The sequence below is a fragment of the Vombatus ursinus genome, unplaced genomic scaffold (genome assembly GCF_900497805.2).
Source record: "Vombatus ursinus unplaced genomic scaffold, bare-nosed wombat genome assembly UNPS02015016.1, whole genome shotgun sequence".
NCBI classification, from domain to species: Eukaryota; Metazoa; Chordata; class Mammalia; order Diprotodontia; family Vombatidae; genus Vombatus; species Vombatus ursinus.
In genome coordinates this window covers 920,281-943,236 of record NW_020954794.1, presented here as the reverse complement: position 1 = coordinate 943,236, position 22,956 = coordinate 920,281, and the positions used below count along the sequence as shown (strand labels likewise).

The 22,956-nt window shown below is 43.8% G+C and overlaps 1 protein-coding gene across 1 annotated transcript in view; it reads right to left on the bottom strand.

The window, feature by feature from the left end:
- Window positions 1-22,956, bottom strand: part of PAX8 (paired box 8) — a 79,045-nt gene that overhangs the window by 31,781 nt on the left and 24,308 nt on the right. Inside the window, exon 3 of the mRNA XM_027845753.1 lies at window positions 2,266-2,431. Within this exon, the coding sequence (XP_027701554.1) occupies window positions 2,266-2,431 (166 nt within the window). The remainder of the gene's footprint in view (window positions 1-2,265; window positions 2,432-22,956) is intronic.

Genomic DNA, 22,956 nt, shown 5'->3' with positions numbered 1-22,956 from the left:
CCCACTTCCACTTATTTGTCTGTGTGACCTTGGGCAAGTTACTTAAACTCTCTGGGCACCAGTTTCCTTATCCGTATGAGGGGATTAGACTAGCTGACCTTTAAAATCCCTTCTGGCCCTAAATCTATGATCCTGTGACCCTGTAACTTCTAACTTTCCTTTTACCCCAAGATATTAGGCTAAAAAGCCTAATGGTGCCAGCTATAGGCAGAAAAGGGTAGCTTCAGGGAATATGATTTCATATTATTCAATCAGCTTGGTTTGGGTTGAGAAATTCATCACTTTTTCCTCTCTGGCTCTCCCCATTTCACCTGCCCAAGTATCTCAGCTCCCTCTGTGACCTGAGGATTGGCTGTCTCTGGCCTCTGTTGCTACTTAACCCTTACTTTCTATCCTCAGTTCAAGGAGGGGCTTGTTCTCTTGTTCTCTAGGTCCCTGGACAAGCAAGGTCCTGTTCCTGTTCTCATTCATTGGTTAAGATGAAAACTATTGAGCCTCAACCCATAAATATCCCTAAAGAAAGACTTGCTAAAGAAATCCCCTAAATTAGCCTTTTTTCTTTTCTGTTTGTAGCACCTTATCAAGTTCCTCCTAGTGGAGTCCATTATCCATGGGTAATAATAACAACAATAATACTAACTGCCATTTATATATATACATATATATATACATATATATAAACATATATATGTGTGTATATATATATCTTTAATGTTTGTGAAGTAGTATGTATAACTATGTACATACACATATACATATATGTGGATACATACATATGCATATGAGTTTGTGTATGTGTATATATATATCTATAGATATGTATGTATATACATGTGTGTGTGTATACATAATATATAATCTGATCCTCAAGGCAATCCTGTGAGGTAGGTGCTATTATTATCCTCTTTTTACAAATGAAGAAACTGAGGCTCGGGGACATTGAGTGACATACTCATGGTCATATGGCTAGTATCTAAGGTGAGATTGAACTCAGATGTTGCTGACTCTAACTCCAGCGTTTCTGTGTTTGCATCCTCAGCATCTTACACAATGTCTGAGCATAGTAGATAGTTTGGTGTGATAGATAGAGTCAAGTTCCAAAGTCCTAGGTTCAAATGCAGCCTCAGATACTTAATGTGACCTAAGATAAGTCGTTCAATCTCTCTGAATCTGTTTCCTCAGCTAGAAAATGGGGATAATAACTCCTACCTAAGGGGACTGTTGTGAGGACCAAAATGAGATAATGTAGGTAAAGGGCTTTGCAAATATTAGAATAAATGTCAGCTGTTACTTTGACTTTTATTAATAAATTATTTATTATTAATGAAGAATAAATTATTAAAATAATTATTAGTATTATAATGAACCTAGATTCCTCAATAAACTGGCCCCTGGGGCTCTAAGCCATGCTCCCTGATTTATTTTCAGAACTGACTTTCCCTCTTTGCCTTTTCTGCTCTCAAAGTTACCGACTCTTTTCATCTCATAGCTCTGCTCTAACTCTGAGCTCCCATCCCTAGTTGTCATACCTCATATCTTAAGGATCTAAGTCCTTCATCTGGCCTCTCTCTGTCTCTACTTAAACAATATTGGAACAGAACAAGAGCACACATGGTGTGAAACTGCTGTGCCATCCCTCAGTCCCACTCAGGATTAGGAAACTCTTAAATTTGCAGGAGAATGTGGGGGATACGGGAGGGAGCCATTATTGTGAGTCTCCAAACTCTCAGATACAAGAGCTGCTGAAGATGGTATTCCAGGTTAGAAGTGGGTTGTGTTAAAGTCCAAGAGTGCTTCTCTGCCCGGGGTCCAATCAGATCATGTGCTCAGCCCTGACTGTGTCAGGCACTGTGCAAAGTGAGGGAGATACAAAGAAAGGCAAAAGCAATTCCTGCCCTCATGGAGCTCCCATTCTAATGACAGACACAACATGCAAACAACTATGTACAAACACTACATACGCAGTGTAAATGGGAGATAATCTCAGAGGGTAAGAGGAGGGATCCAGGAAAGGCTTTCTGCAGAAGGTGGGGTTTGAGCTGAATCACCGAGAATGCCAGGAAAACCTGGAGGCAAGGGAGAGGAAGGAAAGCATTCTGGGCATGGAAAACAACCAGTGCAAAGGATTACAGTAGGGAGATGGAGTACTGTGTTCTAGTAATAGCAAGAAAGCCAAGATCTTCAGAGGAAAAGCCATAGGAAGGGGAATGTTGGAGAACAGGGCAGTCAAAAGTAGTAGGCAGGAGAGCTGAATTTCGTGCTTACCTGCCCAGGATCTTGCTGACACAGCCGTGGCTGACCCGGAGCTGGCGTGAGATATCACAGGGTCTCACACCCTGATGGGCCAGGTCCACGATACGCTGGCGGACCACCTCAGGGAGAGGCCGGCCATTCACAAAGGCTCCACCCAGCTGGTTTAGCCCCCCATGGCCTAAAGAAAGAACATCCCCCCATTCCCAAATGGATGGGAGGAGGAGCAAATAAGAGAACTGAATTAAAAAATAGCTTGCCCCCACCCAAAGCTTGTCCATTCGTATTTTGGCATATGCCAACCATGCATGGCAGATGTCTACTTCTAGTTTTCTTGCAAGCAGCAAGTGAGCCCAGCACCCTCATCTCTTTAATCCCATCATGAAACAGACCATCCAGGAAAGGTTTTTTGGTAATAGGGGAGGAGGATGAAGTTGGGGATTCTCAGGAAGGGAATGAGAATGGATACTTTCCAAAATACTGGAAGAAGGGTAGATTCAGGGGCAAACAGAAAGACCTTAGGGGGTCAAGGACATGACTCTGATCTCAGAAACACCCCAGTCCCAGAGTAATGGTTTTGAAATCAAAAACCCTAAATACAAATCCTACCTGTGTCATTTGTGTAGCTTCAGGTAAATTGCTTAACCTCCCTGGGTCTCAGTTTCACCATCTCTAAAAGGAAGGCATTGGGCAAGATAGCCTCCAGGATCCCTTCTAGCTCTACATCTATGGTCCCATGATTCTTCCATTGTCCTCTCATACAGAGAAAAAGAAAGGCTTTGCTTTTTCCTTCTCTACTCTTTTTTCTAATATTAATTAATTTATTTAGTTTTAGTTTTCAACATTCACTTCCTCCTTCTCTACTCTTTTGATCCTAAGGAGGCAGATGGAAAAAACATTGTCCTGGAAACCAATCAGGAGACCCAAGTTCTAGACTCAGTTTCTGCTACTCACTCAATGTACAATATACAGTTTACAACCTTAAATAAATCACTTCCCTCTTTCAGCCTCAGTTTCCCCAACTGTAAAATGCCAGGGTTGAGCTAAAATTCAGAGATTCTTTACCTTTTTTCAGGCCCCTTTGGACTTTTTGGTAGTGTGGTGAAACTTAGGGACATTTTCAAAGAATAATTTCTTTAAATGTATAAAATACAAAGGATTACAAAGGAAATTAACTATATTGAAATACAGTTGTGAAAACTAGTTTAAAAACTAAGTTTGGGGACCCTTGGTTAAGAATGCCTGGCAGATAATCTCTAAGGTCCTTTCCACTTGTGATAGTCTAGGATTCTGAATCCTTGAGTCAGCCAAAGTATTTCATCATATTTGACAATGTTTTCTTCTTCTCTTCCCTGATACAAAATGTCCAACAAGACTTAGTTCACCATTAGGCTACAGGGCAGTCCCTGTCCTCAGGGACAACTGGACCTGATGCTTATGTTTTACAGAGAAACCACGAGAGTGCCCACTAGTTCACCCACATGCCATACCCAAACCTGTCCCCATTCTTCTCCTTCACAGAAGCAATGTAGGCAATTTGGGGTGGGAGGGGGAGAAGTAGTACAAGAACTTTCTCAGGTCCCATCATGACCTGGAAGCTAAATGCCTTTCCTGCCTCTCCCTGCTGTACCTATGGCAAACATCCATTTATCTCCCCTGGCACCCTGAAGGATGAAGATAGTGGAGCCAAAATGTTGTTGCTTCTGATCCTGGCACACTTTAAGGAACTATTCCCCTGTCTCAGCCCCTGATCTCCAGCAACACTAAGCTTTGCCTTTATCAGCCCTCTAGCTATATAGTTCTTATTCCTCTCTGAATACTCCTTTTTCCCCTCCTTTTTTCTCCCACTCAATATCTATGCCCCTCTAAGTGAACAGCTCCCCTCCCCCCAGTCTCTTAGACCCTAGAGCTCATTATTCTGCATCCTGCCATCTCCATCCTCTCCCCCTTTAATCTTGTTCTACAGACAATGACGAGCTCAGTAGAGATTTAGGTAGTTGAAACTTTGGGGGGAAGAGAATGGAGGAGTGAGATAGGCAGGGCGAAAGAGGCATTCAGCTGCCCTAGGGTTCAGCATTTCTAGAAACTTAATAGAAAGAGCACGGGGCTAGGAAGTGGGAGACTTTCCTACTGGTCCTGCCTCTGCCATTAACAAGCCATGTGGCTTTACCAAATCATTTCATCTCTCCCTGCTTCAGTGTCCTCATCTGATGAATGATGGCAATAAGGTGGAAGGTCAGCTGTCATGGTCTCTTTAACACCAATAGTCTCCCTGTGTTACAATATTGTGTCATCAGGGAACACCATGATCTCTGAAGAATCAGAAACTCTGATGACCCCATGAGCAATGGAAGACACGTGGAGAGGGAGAACAGGCTGCACTATATTACCGACTATGCCCTATAGAAGTAGTACAGGAGAGGCACCATGGGATAGTGGAAAGAGAAGCGATTCTGGTGTCAAAGGACTCCAGTTCCAATCTCTGTCACTCACTACCTGGGTAACCTTGGGCAAGTCTCTGGGTATCAATTTTCTCACTTCTAAAATGAGAGGAGCTGGTCTAGATCGCCTCTAACATCTCCTCTGACTCTACATTTCTGATCATATTTTATCATCAAGGATGATGGGAAAAGGAGGCAGGCTGGTCATGAAGCAACAGTGATAAATAACCCCCAAAGAGCCTATGTACTAGGAGCTAAATTGAATGATAGTCAGGAGCCAAGAAAAGATTTTGACAATGTTGGGTCCAAGCTAAGAAGGTAGAACTTAATAGGAATAAATGTAAAGTATCTTACTTGGGTTCAAAAAATCAATTTCACAACAACAGGATAGAGGAGGAAAGATTAGACAACAGTTCACCTAGAAAAGATATGAGGGTTCTGGTGAACTGTGAAGTTCAATATGAGTGTACTGTGCGATATGGAAACCCAAGAAAATGAATGCAATCTTAAGGTGCTTAAAAGAATCATGATCTCCAAAACAAGGGAAGTAACAGTATTGTAGGAGAAGAGGAAGAAGAGGAAGGAGGAGGAGGAAGAAAGAAGAGGAAGGAGGAGGAGAAGAAGAAAAAGAAAGAAGAAGAAGAAGGAGGAGAAGGAGAAGAAGAAGAAGAAGAAGAAGCTCCAATATGTTTGATGGAAACTATGTGGATAATTTATACAAAGACATGGATAAGACTGCATTGAATAAGAGGGCATGGAAGGGTCATGGCCACTGGTTGAAGAATGTCAATGAGATTATGGATCTATCCAAGGTCTAAATAATAAAATGTAAATCACATCCCATTTCATTTCTGTGTCTCAGTATACCCAAGGGAGGAAGGATATGTGTGTGAATGAATTCTGCCATCTCTTGGAATATCTATAGAGAGTTCCTTGAAGAGATGTGTGTGTGTGTGTGTGTGTGTGTGTGTGTGAGAGAGAGAGAGAGAGAGAGAGAAAGAGAGAAAGCCATAGTGCTATGTCTTAAGACTTTATGGTTGTGTGAGAATTAATTCTAGTTCCTAGCTGGGCAAATTAGAAGATTGTTCTGGGGCATGTGGCCCACTTTTCAGAACTTTCGGAAGTCTACCAATGGCATAACAACTATGCCAACCATGCCATGAGTCTAACAACTCTATTGACAAAGTGTTATAAGGTTTACAAAGCTGAGGCCTGGGAATGACAAGGTGGAATCTCTAAATCAGACCACATCTTGAGTGCTGCATTCAGTTCTGGGCACCATATTTTAAGAAAGGCATTGGTGCATGGGACAGTGGTCCAGGATGGTGATGCCCTTGACTCCATGTCATATGAAAACCAGTTGAAGGAATTTGGCAGGTTTGGAAGAGAAAACTTGGGGGGAGAGGGAGAGGGGAGAGTGGACAACATGATAGTTTTATTTGAAGGGTTGTCATGTGGAAACTGGATTTGTTCTTTTTGGCCCCGGAGGTCAGAAAAGGAGCAATGGGTGAGTGTTGCAAAGAGGCCGACTTAGACTTGATATCAAACAAAACTTCCTAACAACCTGAGCTGTCTAAAGTGGAATGGGCTGCCTTGAGAACAGGATGGGTTTCCCTTATTGGAGGTCATTAAAAAAGAAACTGGGTGACCATTTGTTGGATATGCTGTAATGGGAATTCTCTTTCAGGTATGGATTGGTCTAGATTAAAATTCAGAGGTTCTCAAACTTATTTGGCCTACTTCTGCCTTTTCAAAAAAAAAATAGTCAGTGCCCCTCTGAGGGTAGGTTAGGTTAACCCTTATTTTTATTCAACACCCCCCAATTGCAGCCAAGACCACTACAGTCCCTGTCCTGGATCATTCCAGTACCCCCTGGGTATAGCATCACCCACTTTGGGAACCCATGGGTTCCTTGGGTCCCTTTGAACCGGAAAAATCTGTAATTCTGTGAAATTCATGACCAGGGGCAAGACAGAAGGAATTCAGTTTGATGCCTTGTGATCCAGTAACTTTCCTTGATGGAAATGGAAAGAAGTTGAGGGAGGGGAAGGGGTAAGAGAGGAAGGGAATAAATGTGTGTGTGTGTGTGTGTGTGTATGTGTGCGCATGCAGATTCACAGAAAAGCTAGATTTGTAAAACTACATTTATAGTCCTATTTATAGCAGTGGGTGGGGAGCCAGACATCCAGTGCCCATTCTCACCCACTGGCTTCAACAGTCAATTTCCCATTAAAAAAAAAAGGGACCTCTTTGATGTGGGCAGCAGGACAGTGGGGGAAACATCCCTGTCTAAATGTGGAAAGCAAGGCATCCTGCCATCTTCTGGTAGTGCCAACAGTTTGAGCCCAGTGGCCATCTCTGCCAACGTGGTGTAGGGGAAAAAATACTGGGCTAGGATTCAGAAAGTCAAGGCTCTAGATATAGGGCCTAGAGGTCACAGGTTCCCCACCCCTGTATCTAGTCCCTTTCCTGTCCTTGGCAAATCACTGAGCCTTGGTTTCTTCCTCTGTAAAATGATAATTTCAACTCTATCTACTTCACAAGGCTGTTGTAGGATGCAATGGAACCTGCAATCACAGAATTACAAAATCTCTGAGTTGCAGAGGCTCTCAGAATTCAGTACCTGACCAATATAATGAATGTGAATGTGTTTTAAAAAAAAAAACCAATTTAGGTAATGTAAAAACAGAAAATACCAATAGAAATGTATTTTAAAGAATTAAATGAAAGGGATAGTGAATATTACTTTAGGATCATAGCAGAGGCAGCACAGTATGCTAGATACCTTGCCTTGAAACCAGAAAGACCTGGGTTCAAATCCAGTTTTTTCCACATAGTGGCTATTTGACCCCAGGCAAGTCACTTAACTTTTTGGTATTCTAGGAAATTTACTTAGACTATAAATTTCAGAGAAAGTGAGATCTACTTTGGTAGAAAGGAAACACCTCATCTGGGAGTTGGCAATACAAGTGAAATCACTTCTCCAGTCCCTTTCTAGCTGAGTGGCATAGTGGATAGAATGCTGAACCTGGAGTCAAGAAGACCTGAGTTCAAATCTAACCTCAGACACTTATTAGTTGTGTGACTCTGGGCAAGCCACTTAACTGCTTTCTGCCTCAGTTTCCTCATCTGTAAAATGAGGATAATCATGGCACCTACCTCCCGAGGTTATTGTGAGGATAAAATGGCATAAAATTTGCCAAGTGCTTTAGCACAGGTGCTTAACAAATGATTGTTTTCTTCCTTCCTACCCCCCTATTTTAGGGTCATAGAGCTCGAGCTAGAATTTATCTCAGAGACCCGTGGTTTAGCCCCATTATTTTACAGATGAGGAAGCTGAATCTCAAAGGAGGCTAAGTAATAGTGAAGGTCCCAGAGAGGTAAGATTTGAACCCAGGTTTTCTGACTCCAGGTCCTCTTCTGCACTCTCTCCACTGTGCCACATTGCCTACTGTCTTCTGCCTTTGAGAGTGATTTGCCCACTGTGAGGAGTGGGCCTCAGACTCTAGTTTGGGAAAACCTTTTTATTGGGGGCAGGGGGTAAGCTGGGCTCACAGTCAGTGAAGTGAAAAGTGCCCTCCAAAGTGCCCTGCCTTCAGACGCCTGCAGGTGGAAAATTAAAAGAAAGGGTATCGGACTAGATGAGCCCCCCGCCCCAAGATTCCCTTCCAGCTGTAATCCTATGATCCTATAAACTGGGATAACTCTACGTCCCCTGGTTTTGATTCCTTGGTAGCCAACCTGAGTCTGACCACTGAACACAAGGGGGCGCTAAGCAGCCACCAGAGCGAGCCTTTGCTGAGACTCAGTCAAGACTAGTTGCTACATTTGTTGAGTTTCCTCGTAGCCACATCATAATCATTGCTAACATTCACTCCAGGCTTTGTGGTTACAAAGTTCCCATTGAAGAAATTGTTCATGGTCACATGGCTAGTAAGTAGCAAAATCAGCACTTGAACTCTGGTCCTTTTACTCCAAGACCAACATCCTTCCCAACCACAGCACAACCTGGTTCTGTGACTCCTATAGCTGAATCCAAGGTCGATAATAGCATGTATATGTGTCCATATAGAGAGAAATACATATATATGTATATGTATGTATGCATATAGAGAAATACATATATGTATGTGTATGTATGTACAACACACATATTACATGTATATATATTTGTATCACACAGCAATAATAAAAATAGCTAACATGTTTGTAGCTCTTTAATGTTTGGAAAGTACTATCCCTGTTTTCTCATTTGACCCCTACAACAAACCCTGCGAGGTAGGAGCTATTAAGCTCCCCATTTTAGAGATGAGGAAACTGAGGCTAGAAAGTTAAGTGACTTGCCCAAGGTCACACACTTAGTAATTATATGACATAGGAGTTAAACTCAGGTCTAGCCTGATTCCAAGATTCTTTGCCCTACCCCCGAGCCACCTAATGCCCTCCCAAGGAAGTAGCATTGTGGAGACTAATGTCCAGCTCTCAAGGCTTCTATGGTCTAGCCTAGTCACCCCACTCCTTCCCTCAAGGTTTCTAGCAGAAGAGAAATAGCTCACTTATATAGGTAGAAAGTTGTGTGTGTGTGTGTGCGTATGTATGTGTGTGTAGAATATGTGTGTGTGTGTGTGTATATATATATATATATATATATATATTTCCCCAAAGACTTGCTACTATATCAGCTTTCTGACATGTATGTATGTCTGTATGTGTATATATGTATACGTATATATGTGCCATGTCTGACCAGAAATACTGGAAGAAAGAAATTCAGTAGCAATGCCTAGAAAGAATACCCTATATATCAATGAGGAGGGTGTGCTGGCTAATACCCAACATTAGCCTAATAATCTCATATTTAAGGGAAACTCTCTCTTGGAGGTCATTTACCAGCTCAATCAGGAAAGCTGTAAGAGGGATAGAAAGGCTATATTCCCAGGACCACTGACTGTTCTTTGCATTAATCATCAGCCAGCCTATCTCACATAGGAAAATGAACACTTAAGAGTGTTCTTAAGTGTCCTTAAGAGTCAGAAGACTTGGGCCTCAGTCAAGACATTCCACTATTTGCTAACTTTGTGACCATAAGAGAGTTACTTTATTATCCCTAGACCCAGTTACCTCACCTATAAAATGGTAGTAGTAGGACCAAATCCACTTAGATCATAAAATTATAGACTAATTATCAATTCTGACTGCAACACAGTTGGTTGCCTCCTCCACTGGAGATTACAGGATTTAGGTTTGGAAGAGCCCTTAGAGAATGACTAACCCCACCCCTTCGTTTGAACAGAAAAGTGACTTACCCAGGTATCAAAGGAAAGATTTGACTGCTGGGTCCTCTGACTCACAACCCCAGGCTCTTCCCAGTATACCACCCTACCTGGGATCAGGCTTTGTATATTGGAAGGCATTTTACAAATGTGTGAGATCATCCTTGGGGGATGGGACAACATCCTGAGTTATAGACTTTTTACTGCCCGAGGGCCAGTGGCAAAATTGGGAGAGTTTTGGATTGAAGTGTAGAGAATATCTCCATTAACTCTGGATAAGGACCCTGGCCGACCCACCAGAGATGGCCCCCCCATCCTGTCCTACCAGGTAGAGTATGCTTCCCTAAGGACCTGAAAAGCAAGCCCAGGTTGTAGGACCCCGAAGGGATTGAAGAAGCATATTGCCTATATCTCTGTCTTCTTTGCCACCTGCACCAAGATCCCAGGACACAGAACCCCACACAGAGAGTGAAAGAACAACACACAATGAGTCAGACTTGTTGAGCCCTCTTATTTCATCAGGTGTTCCAACCCAGCAGAGGCAAAATGGCTGGCATCACAGCTGTAGGCATGCCCTCTCTGCTGGCACCTGCCCATCCACTCCCTCTACTCCACCCCAGGAGCCTATTGTTATCAAGCTGGCCCCTGGATGCCCTGGGCTCCCCACTGTGGGACCCCACCCCACCTATACTCTCTGACCATCATTCCAGAACTGTCCTTCCTCCTTCAAAATTTACCCTTCTGAGTCTTATCCCCTCAGGGGAGATATCTGTGAATATGCTAAGGGCTAACCACTGTCTCTCCAGTTAACCCCTCTCCCCTAAGGTAGCATGTTTACATTTTAATGGAGTCCTTCTGGAAATTTATCAGAGAATTGCAGAATGTTCAAGTTTGGAGGGATTCAAGAGGTCATCTGGTCCAAGTTCTCCATTTTAGTTCTCCATTTTTAGAGAACCGGAGATATGATGCACCATGCCCACCAAAGACGTCCAGCTAGGTAGATTAGAACCAAGGTGTCCTTCCTTAACCCAAAGGGGCCATGGCAGCTCTTCCTATGCATGAGGCCAGCCCCATCAGTCCCCAACTCTTCCTGGGCATAATCACCCAGGTGCTGCCCCATTGTCTTTCCTTTCCTTTTCTTTCTTTCCTTTTCAATCCTCTCTTCTTTTATAGTCTTTCTTCCTTTTTTTATTTGTGTTGTTCCATTTTCCCAGAACCCTCCTGAACCTAGACTCTTTTCTCCTCTACAACTCTTCCCTTAGCCTGTCATTTTCCAAAAAAAATTGCCTTGGCCTTTGCCTCAACCTGGATCACACTAAAGTTTAGCAGAATCTCTCGGCCTTCCCTCTCCCCTGGGTCATCACATTCAATCATTCTGGCATGTCTGAGGACCCAGGGTGGTCTGGTGGCTTCCATCAAACCCTCTGGAAAATGTGTAGGAAATAATGGCAGCTCAGCAGCCTGGAAGACTGGGCTCCTGGGTTCAGGGCCTGCTTTGGCCACTGACTTGGTATGTGACTGAGAGAATCCTTTCTCCTCTTGGTACCCACCATATCTGGCGGTAAGGGGAGTGATGTGAGATGCAGAACAATAACTAAAGATGCAATGACGGTCAAGGAGCATTTATTAAGAGTCTACTATGTGCCAGGCATTGGGCTAATAGCTAGGGACACAAAGAAAGGCAAAGGCCAGTCCCTGTCCTCAGTGAACCTTTCACAATTTTAACCCAATGATGGATGCTAGGAGAGAGACCAGAACAAACATCACTGCCTCCCATGCTCCTCTCCATTGAATTACTGGTTTCAACAAATTTAACTACTTTGAATATTGAAATATACTGATGGAACCCAAATACAAGTTTGGAGCTGCTAGGGGCCCAAAGACCTCTAGAATAAATAGGGGGTTGGAATGTAAATGGGAATAACAAAAAGGAAACCAAACACTGTAATTTTCGTAACCTTGCTTGTCCTTGGACCTCCTTTCTTTTTTTTCTTCTTTTTTTTTTTTTGGTTGGGCAGTGGGGGTTAAGTGACTTGCCCAGGGTCACACATTTTATGTGTTATGTGCCTGAATCCGAATTTGAACTCAGGTCCTCCAGAATCCAGGGCCGGTGCTCTATCCACTGCACCACCTAGCTGTCCTTCCTTTCTTTTTTTAGAGAAGTGAGAGACTATGGGTGTGGAACATTGTATATACTGTTAGGCTCAGTTGATACATTGGTTAGTTTTATTGAAATTTTCTTTCTTTTTAAAATTTTTTGTAACAAAGGATGACTCACTGGGCTGGGCAGGGAAGAGGGAAATATTCTGAAATCAAGGTGATATAAAAGCAAGATAGCAATAATGTTTTTTAGAGAGTAGGAAAAACATTAGAACAAAATAGAAGAAATCAAGCCAATTCTGGTACCAAAAGCTGGTAAATCCCCTCCATAGTAAAGATTTTTGATCATATGAGTAGTATTGAATATTTTGCTCCAACACGCCCATGGCTCCACAGTCTCACTGATGTGGACATTCCATTCACTGATGCATATCACAATCCATCTATTCCTGTTCAGGCTCTACAATTCCTGACTATATTCTTCCATAGTTTCATCTCAAGCTCTCCCCCAATATGTTTCCCTCTATATTGTTAAATTACTAGGTCCAAAATTTAATGTTTTAGAGGTTCCATAGAACACAGGACACAATGTGGTATAGTGAATGGCAAGAGTCCTGAGCAGGGTGAGAAAGGGCCTCCTTTCTCGGACTCCTGGAGTCAGAGGGCCTCAGTTTAAATCTTGCCTCCCCCCCCCTCCACTTACCAACTGGGTGACCCTGGTAAACGACAACTTCTTTGTGCCTCAATTTCCTCATCCAAAGGATGAGAGGTCTGATCAATGGCATCTAAGAGCCCCTCTAGTTCTCTGTCTATGCTCCTATGATCCTCTAACCATTCCATCTCAATTTTTCCTCTACAAAATGAGGGGGCTGGAGTAGATAGACCCTAAGGTCTCTTTCAAACCTAAATCTATGATCCTATGGCCTGGGTTCAAATTCCATCTCAGATTTTACTGTCTGTGTGACCTAGGACTAGTCATTAACTTCCTCAGCCTCAGTTTCCTCAACAGTAAAATGAGTTTAAACTAAATAGCCTCTGAGGTGCTTTCCAGTTCTATGTCTATGATTCTATGGTAATATAGTTCTAAAAATACTGCTTCAATTCTCCAGTTCTCTCTCTCTCTCTCTCTCTCTCTCTCTTTCCCTCTCTCCCTCCCTCCTCTCCTCTCCTCTCCCCTCTCTCTCCTCTCTACTTCTCTCTATATCTCCTCCTTCTCTCTCTCTCTTTGTCTGTCTCTCTATCTCTGTCTCTCTCCTTCTCTGTCTCTCTCTGTCTCTATCTCTCCTCTCTCCTTCTCTGTCTGTCTCCCTCTCCTCTCCTCTCCTCTTCTCTCCTCTTCCCTTCTCTTCCCTTCTCTTCTCTTCTCTTCTCTTCTTTCTCTCTCTCTCTCTCTCTCTCTCTCACACACACACACACACACACACACACACACACACACGCACACACACCCAAGCAATGGGTCCCAAGACAAATGGAATCAGTTTGACTCTCACCCTCTCTACCTTCTTATGCACAGGCTTACCCTGTTACACTTCACAGCAAACCCTCCAAGGCAGCACTAAATTTTGAATGCTCAAGCAATGCTAATCAACAAGCATTTACTGAGCACCTACTATGGGCAAGCCTCTTGGCTAGATGTGAAGAGGTATAAAAGTGAAGAAGTCAGCATTACTGCTCTCAAAGATGAAGGTATCATAGCATTTAGAGATGGAAAGGGTCTTTGTTGTTCAGCCATTTCAGTCATGTCTGATTCTTTTGACCCCATTTGGGGTTTTCTTGGCAAAGATACTGGAGTGTTTGCCATTTCCTTCTCCAGCCCATTCTACAGATGAGGAAACTGAGGTCCAGAAAGGTGAGGTACTGCCAAGGATAGAATAGAACAAAGCCAGGATTCCACCTCAACAAATGAACAAATGAACATGAGCATCTCAAGCCCTCTAACTTCCGACCCAAAGAATATCTAGTTGGGGAAAAACAAGACTTAAACATGTGTGGAATTAAATAACAGCTCAAGATTTAAATAACAGTTCAAGATGGGGATAACCAAGCTGTCTCAAGGCAGTGTGTGATTAATGGCTGAGTGGGTGGCACAGACAGTGGGAGAAGAGGGAGGAGGAGAGAGCCCTGCAGGCCAGCCAGGGTGAGCAGGGAAAGCTGGATGGAGGAAGCATGCCTTGGGCTGCGTCTGGAAGGATGGGGTCGATCTGGAGAGGCAGAGAAGCTGGTCCAGACAGGAGCCAACAAACAGAGAAGGGAAAGGTCAAGAAGGAACTGATTTGGCAGGAGGGGAGGCTCCACAGAGGAGAGCAAGGCTAAAGCAGGAAATGACTGGGAGATAGCTCACCCACAAATGGGTACAGAGGATTTGAGAGTTGGTGCATGGCTTTAGGTTTCAAGTTTCAAGACCATGTAGTCCCATCTCATTTGACATATAAGGAAACTGTCACCCAGAGAATTTAAATGATTTGCCTAAGGTCACACAGGTAATAGGTGGCAAGGCCAGGATCTGAACCCATGTCCCCTAGTTCTAAATCTACTGTACCATAATACTTCTTCATTCTGGGGAGAATCCAAGATGGTCCCTAATAATGAAGGAGGTTATCTACAGTTGTTATTCAGTCATATCTGACTCTTCATGAAGCCATTTGGGGTTTTCTTGGCAAAGATACTGGAATGGTTTACCATTTCCTCCTCCAACTCATTATAGATGAAGAAACTGAGGCAAACAGGGTTAAGTGACTTGCCCAGGGTCACATAGCTAGTAAGTGTCTGAGGTTGTATTTGAACTCAGGTCTTCCTGATTCCAGGCCCAATGCTCTATCCACTGTACTACCTAACTGTCCTTTTGACCATAATACCAACCTTCATCCTACTGCTTTATGTGATTCATCACCCATTCACCCCCATATAACACAAGTATCACTTTCTACAAAAGGTCTTTCCTGATCCACCCACAAAATTATCATTACATACTATATATATGCATACACATATATTTACATATGCATACATATTTATCTTTTATGTTTTGCAAATATTGATGTTTGTACATGTTATCTGCCGTAATAGAATATAAGCTTCTTGAAGGCAGGAACAGTTTTGTTTTGGTTTGGTTTTTTTTGAGGCAACTAAGTGTCTTGGACTTAGAGTCAGGAAGGCCTGAGTTTAAATCCAGCCTCAGACACTTATTAGCTGGGTGAACCTAGGCAAGTCATTTAATCTCTCTCAGGCCTCAGTTTCCTTACCTGTAAAGTGGGGGATAGTAATAGTCCCAGTTTCACAGATTTGTTATAAATATCAAATGAGATAATATATGTAAAGTATTTTGAAATCCTTAAAGAGTTACGTAAATGTTAGATTTTATTATTTTATTTTTACATCAACATGTTGCCCAACTCAACATGTTGCCTGACACATACTGTTTAATAAATACTTGTTTATTGACTGATTGATAGTAATCACAACAAATTCTTATTGAACAATTAAATAAGGAATTGCAATTTAGGTTGGGGGGAAATGGTTGGGGGGGAGCCTCAAATGTCAAACTAAAGAGTGTAGACTTCACCCTGAAGGCAACTGGAAGCCAATTGAAGGTTTCTGAGCAGGATGAGAATGGTGTTTTAGGAAGAATTGAAGAATGAGTTTAAATATAGGAGAAAACAGGGGTAGGAATAGACCAGAGGTTGGAAGAACAGTTAGGAAGAAAACACAATAATCCAGATGAGATGGGATGATGGTTTGTACTTGAGGGGTGGCAATGGGAACAGAAGGAATAGAGAAAATTGAGCCACAGAAACACGAGAAGAAAAGGATCATGGGGAACGAGAGAGTCAGAGCTTTGATTTGGGGGGTGGGGTTTGTTTTTTAACCCAAGTGACTGGGAAGATTATGAATGATAGCACCATTGACAGTGTCTGGGAGAACAATATGGATCCCAGGGTGAGACATGCTGAGTGCAACATCCATAGAGGTACAGATATGAAGGAGGCAGTTGTGAATATGGGACTGAGGCTCAGGAAAGATGTCAGAACTGTAGGTGTAGATTCCAGAGTTATTCTTTCAGTAAAAAATGTGAGTAGATTAAATCTTCAAGGAGAACAGAAAAGTGAGGATATGGGGAAAGCCCGAAGTTACAGTTGGGGGAAGGAACAGTCCTAAAGATATTTAGGACGCATTGCTGAAAAATATAATGCCCCCAAATTCCCCAAACCCCCAAGTCTCATAATTGCTTAATTAACAGATCCATATTTTCCAGCCTGGTGGTTATGTTGGACAATGAAAGAGGTGGAGATACTCTAATACTACCTGGCAGATAAGCCCCTCCCCAGAGCTCCCACCTGAGTCTCCCTCTGTTACATGAGCTCCCCAAGGTCTTCTCCAAGGCCCTTCCCCAGGCAGTCCCCTAGTAGGGTCCTTGTGCTCAGGCTGCCTTTATTTTGTCCCATCCTTGCTTTCTGGTTTTTCTTTCCCTATTCTTTCTTTCTCATTTTTACACACCCTGCACTGGGAGTGTCCTCTTCTAAGTGGCTTGAGTTTCCACCCTTAGTCAGAGACCTCTAGAAAAAAAAAACTCATCTCTTTGCTGGAGGCTTCTCAGACTGAATGGGAAAGGGGCCATGGGAAGAAGAGGGAAGATGGAGAGGAGACATGCCCTGCTTACCCCCTCCAGGGGAGCAGTGGAAGAAAGGCTGGACTTGGAAGATGCAGGGCCTGAGTTCAAATCCCAACTCTATGACTCATCCTCTATATCACCTTGGGTGATTGACTTAACTTTTCTCTGAGTCTCAGTTTCCTCATTTGTAAAATGAATAGATTGGATTAGATGACCCTTGGTCTCCCATCCAGCTTTAGAACTCTGGCTGTTTTCCCACTACCACATGAGATGATTCTCTCTAGCACCCTTGACCTTCCTCTCCTCTCCCTCTCTCACCCTCCCAAGTCTCAGGACAAGGCACACCAGATCAGGGGCTTGAGAAGTCATTATGAGTCAGGGGAACTTTCCCCATCCAAGCCTGTGACATCACTAGTTATTCATTTCTTCCTGGGCTGGGTTTGTGTGATTACATCAGCCCAGGCTGCTGTACTCTATTGTGTGCCTCCTTGTTCATTGAAGCAAAGCAGGATTGAAGTCAGGAGTCCCAACCCACCAGCTCCCCAGCTCTTGCTTCTGCTGCTGGGTTATATCTGGACCTGTTGCCTAGAACCACAGATTAATCTACACTTTTCTCCTTTCCCACCTTCCTCCTGGAATTCTCTCCTCCCCTGCTATATCCTTAAACTCAACATGTCTCACCCTGGGATCCATATTGCTCTCCTGGACATTGAAAATAGGTGGCCTTTCATTTACACTAGATTATGGGGGTCAGGGCTGGAAAGGACCTTAGAGATCAGCTAGTCTGAGCTCACCCTGCCCTTTTGATTTTACAGGAAGGAAACAAAGCTAGGGAGGAGTGAAGAGACTTGGCCAAGGTCTCATAGAACAGAGCACACTGCCCTTGGAGAGAGAAAGCCCTGCTTCTTGCCTCAAATGCCAATTAGCTGGGTAACTGACTCTGGGCAAATACGGCCTTTAACCTTTCTGGACCTCAGTTTCTTAGCTTGTAAAATGAGGGGGTTAAATTCAATGGCCTACAACTTCCCTTCCAACTCTTCCTCTGTGATTTTATGGCCCGATAGTCATAGGCAGTCAATAACAAAGTCAGAATTCAAACCTCCATCCTCTGGCAGCAAACAGCACTCTTTCCTATACGCTAGGCCCCCTCTCCAGAGGAGGTGTTGGGTCTTTGCTTTCCCCCTAGCACAATGCCAGATGTGTGTGTGTGTGTGTGTGTGTGTGTGTGTGTGTGTGTGTGTGTATGTGCTTGTGGGGGGGGGGGTTCATGGAACCACAGAATCTCAGGGTTGGGGGAAGCCTGTAAGGTACTCTAATCCAAATGAAATCTAGGCAAGAATCCTTTTGAAAATGTACCCAACAAAAACTTATCCCTGGGAACAACCAGGAGAAAAATGGGACCAGGGTCCCTCAGTCCTAGCTGAGAAGAATAAGGACCCGGAAGTCATAACATTGATGTTAATAGAAGCATAGAGAGCCAGGAGATGACACAGATATCTCCAAAAGGAAACACAGCCTAATGCGTGGAGGATCCTGGGGTTCACCCCCACTTCTACCACCATGGCAAGAGCCTGAACAAGGTTCCTCACCTGTAAAATGGGCAGATTGGACTCTGTGGTCTCTGAGATCCCTTCTACTTGGAAACATTCCATGAGCTTGTCACCCCATATCCTACCAGCAGTATGGAGTCCAAAAGACAGAAGTGCAAAACCTGCCTCTGATACTTGCTAGCTGTGTGACCCTGCACAAGTTGTTTTACATCTCTGAGTCCTAGTTTCCTTATCTGTAAAATGGGAATAATAACAGTGCCTACCTCCCAGTACATAAAGTACTTTGCCAACCTTAATGTGAGCCATCATTATAGCTTACCACCAACTTTAGCTCTCTACAGAAGCCACCCTCCACCGCCCTCTTTGCCTTTTCATTTTGATCAAAGTCTCATTTTTCTTTGCCCTGCTTTTATCTTTGTTGGGGGCTCTCCCACAGCTTTAATTCAGAATCACAGAATTTCAGACAAGGACCCATGGTATCTATTTAGTCCAACCCAAACCCATTCTCCATTAAGTCTCCTCTTTCCACTATTACCCTTCCTTTTCTCTCTTTCTATTCTCCCCTGCCAGCTTCACACACACCTCCCCCTCTGTCTCTGTCTCTCTATCTCTGTATGTTCCTATCTCTGTCTCTCTGTCTCTCTCTGTCTCTGTCTCTCTCTGTCTCTCTATCTCTGTCTCTGTCTCTCTGTCTCTCTATCTGTCTCTGTCTCTCTGTTTCTCTATCTTTCTGTCTCTGTCTCTGTCTCTGTCTCTGTCTCTCTCTCTCTCCCCCTCCCCTCTCTTTTATATCCACCCTGTTTTTTCTTTCTCTGCTCTGGATTTTGTCCAATCACCTTGTTTGCCTTTGTTTCTACACTTCTCTCCTTTCTCAGCTTCCTCCTGGGATTCTCTCCCTGTTCAGCCCCTTCTCTACCTCCATCTTGCCACTCCTTCCCACAGCTCCCAGCCCACCCAGTGCACATCACCCTCTCCAGCTCTCTCCCTTTCACCTTCTGTCCTCCTCTCTCCCTAGCTTCCTTGGCCAGCCATTTTCCCCTCCCTCCATAATCTTTATTGCCTGCATGACTGCTCAGGTTCTATATCCCATCTTCCCCTCAAAGGCATTCGCAGCTCGGCTGTTATTCTTGTATTAGCATTGAACCCATTAAAGCTAATTTGTTTGCCCTAATCTCCATTTATTTTTCCCTAGTTGATATTAGATTTCCTTCTCTATTGCTCCAGCATGATTTTCTCTTTGTCTTCCTAATGGTCTACCCCCCTCTCTCTTTCTCTATTAATCTGGCTTGGCTTCACCATGTGGTTTCAAGCCTTTTCTTTGCCTCCCCCAGCCCTTTAAATTAACCCTGTCGCCTCTGTCCCAGGAAGGGCCCCAATACTGTGATTTCTAGGGATGGAGCAGCTGTGAGTTTCAATGAACCTTCAAGCTTAGAGTGGGAGGGTGAATCTTTTTTTTTCTTTTTCTTTCTTTTTCCAAAAAAGCACCTGGTTCTACTCACCTGGACCCCATCACCATCCTCCCTGAAATACTTACTGCCTGTGTAATCCTGGGCAAGTCACTTAACTGCTCTCTTCCTCAGTTTCCTCATCTGTAAAATAAGGGGGTTGGGCTTGACAGCCTCAAAGGTCACTTTCAGTTCTAAACCTATGAGGCTATGACCTGAAAAACCCATATCCAGGACGTCTATCCCTATGACATCTTTCCATAGAATCTGGGCATTAGGAAGGACCTTGACATCATTTATTCCAAACTCCTGCCTGATGCTTAAATTCCATCCACAACATCCCTGATGAGGGTAAATTATCATTAGGCTGGAGGCCCCATTACCTCTCTCTCTCTCTCTCTCTCTCTCTCTCTCTCTGTCTCTGTCTCTGTCTCTCTCTCTCTCTGTCTCTCTCTCTGTCTCTGTCTCTGTCTCTCTCTCTCTCTGTCTCTGTCTTTCTGTGTGTGTCTCTCTCTATCTCTCCCTCTGTCTCTGTCTCTCCTATTGTCTCTATGTCTCTATCTCTGTATCTGTCTCTCTCATCTTTTTCTCTCTTTGAATCTGTCCCTTCCTCTGTCTCTGTCTCCCTCTCCCCCTTCTCTCTCCTCCCTCTGTCTCTCCTCTCTCCTCCCTCCTACTCCCCTCTTATCTCTCTCTGTTTCTCTGTTCTCCCCTCATCTCTTTGTTTTTCTTTCTGTCTCTTTGTCTCTGTCTCCTCTCTGTCTCTATCTCTGCATCTTTCTCATCTCCCTCTCTCTTTTTCTCTATTTGCCTTTGTCTCTTCCTCTCCCTCTGTCTCCCTCTCCCCTCTTCTGTCTCTGTCTTTGTGTCTATCTCCTCCCCTCTTCTCTCCATGTGTCTGTCTCCTCGGTCTCTGTCTGTCTGTCTGTCTGTCTCTCTCTCTCTCTCTCACACACACACACACACACACACACACACACACAAAGCTGCATTTCCATAGCCTTGAGGAAGCTGGAAAATGGTGAAGCCCTAGAAAGCTTTTACTGGTTTCTTTTACTCCAGTAAACTTCCTAGATCTCAGTTATCTCATCCATAAAATCAAAGGGTTGGACCAGAGGATCTCTAAGTTTCTTCAAACTCTAACATTTTATGAATATCTAAGCATGTCAGATGTTTCCTGTCTGAGGCAGGGATTTGCCTTAGATTCATGATCATCCATTCTTCTGATGTATTGAAATTGTTTGCCTGGGTTTGACTCACTGCCGTATCATGACTGCCAATTTTAATTTCACCTAGATGGTGTAATGGAAAGAGGGCTTAACTTAGAGTCATGAAAGCTGAGTTCAAATCTACACCCTTCCCCTTACTACTTGTGTGATTACGAGCAAATCTCTTCAGCTTTCTGAGCCTCAGTTTCCCAATATGTACAATAAATGGGTTAAACTAGACAGCTGCCAAGGTCCTTTTCAGCCACATCTACCCCACACATGACCCTAAACTGACATGATAGAGTTTGTTCAGTTCTTTCTTAGGATTCCCTTGCAGGGAGAGAGCTCTGAGCTCTCTCAAGGATAATCTCTGGATTTACTGTCTTAGTGTTCAGACTGAGAGCAAAGTTTTCCCCACATTTCTGGAGAAATGAAATCTCTCCCCAGTTTGTGAAGTCCCGGGACTGGCAGGATCCGTAGTGTCTCACAAGGTGTGTTCTCCTCATTTCTGATCTGGGTCAGTCACCCCTTCAGGATGGGTTCCATCTTCCCATGAGACTATGGGGGGGGGGGGGCAAGTATCTAGAGCCCCTGCTCACTCCCCTTGGAGAGGACAAGGAGAGATATGATCTGCCCAAAGCATGCCTCCCCCCACCACCCTGACTTTTAATCATGTTTTGGTTTCTTACTCTGTAACCCAGAGAAGGGTAATGTCTCCCTAAAACTTGGAGGAGGGATGACAGTAACAATAATGAGGGAAGGAGGAGGAGGAGGAGGAGAGGTAAAGTTTGCAGAGTATTAGCTTTAGAGGTCTTCCAGACAAGGAGTTATGAACCTGGGGTTCATAGGGGTCCATGGGGTCCACAGACCATCCAAGGGGTCTGTGGATAGACTTCAGCAGACCTATGAACTTGGATGGGAAAATAATTTCATCTTTATTTTTAATGTAATTGGATTCCACTTAATCCTATTTATTTTTATTTTACAAATATTCTGAGAAGGGGTTCATGAAACAAAAAAGGGTAAGAATCCCTGCTCTAACTGCAACCCCTCCCCATTTTGTAGATGAGGAAACTGAGTTGCAGAGAAACTAAGCAATGTGCCCAGAGTCACCTATCAGAACTGGGCTTGAATATCAGGTTTTCCAAATCCCAAGGCCAGCACTCCATCCTCTAGGCAACACTGCCTCTCAGGAATGATGGGGGTATACTCAGCAATGACCAGCTGCCAGGCAGGCATGTTGGAAGCCTGTCTCCCCTCCACCACCTCCAGGTCCCCCTTTCCCCCCCAGGTGTATTACTTGGCACAGTTCCAGGAATCCTGCAACCAAGTTATCCTCCGTACCCTTCAGTAGTCATCCTGGGGGCCAAATAAGCAAAAGAACTAAAAAACAAAGCTGCCTGGCGACTTGGCAGAAAAGGGCCTCCATTTCTCCACTGTGCTTGCTCCAGTCTTCAAAGGTCTCATATCTAGTGATGGTAATAAAGACCCTGGTTTTGCTCCCCCAGAGACCCTAGCTTTTGTAGTGTGGAAGTGGGCTATGCTCAAACTCCATGGAAATCCATACCCAACATCCCAGTGGGATCTTTAACCTAGGCAGAGAAGAGGAAGGTTGGAGTGCCAGGAAGGTCTCTAGTACTGATTGTCAAAACTGTGGTCAATTTCAAAGTTCTCCTCCAAGGTGAAATGGGCTTTCTCTGGAGGTAGTGGGGTCAGGCAGTTAATAAACATTTTTTAAGCACTTCTTCTGTGCTGGGAACTGTGCTAAGTCAAAGACAAGCAAAAGACCCCAAAGAGCTCACAATCTAATAGGGAAGACATGTGCAAACAAATAAATATGTATAAACAAGCTATAGAAAAGGACAAATTGGGGGCAGCTAGGTGGCGCAATGGATAGAGCAGCGGCCCTGAAGTCAGGAGGACCTGAGTTCAAATTTGGCCTCAGACCAAACACTTGACACTACTAGCTGTGTGACCCTGGGCAAGTCACTTAACCCCAATTGCCTTAAAAGAAAGAAAGAAAGAAAGAAAGAAAGAAAGAAAGAAAGAAAGAAAGAAAGAAAGAAAGAAAGAAAGA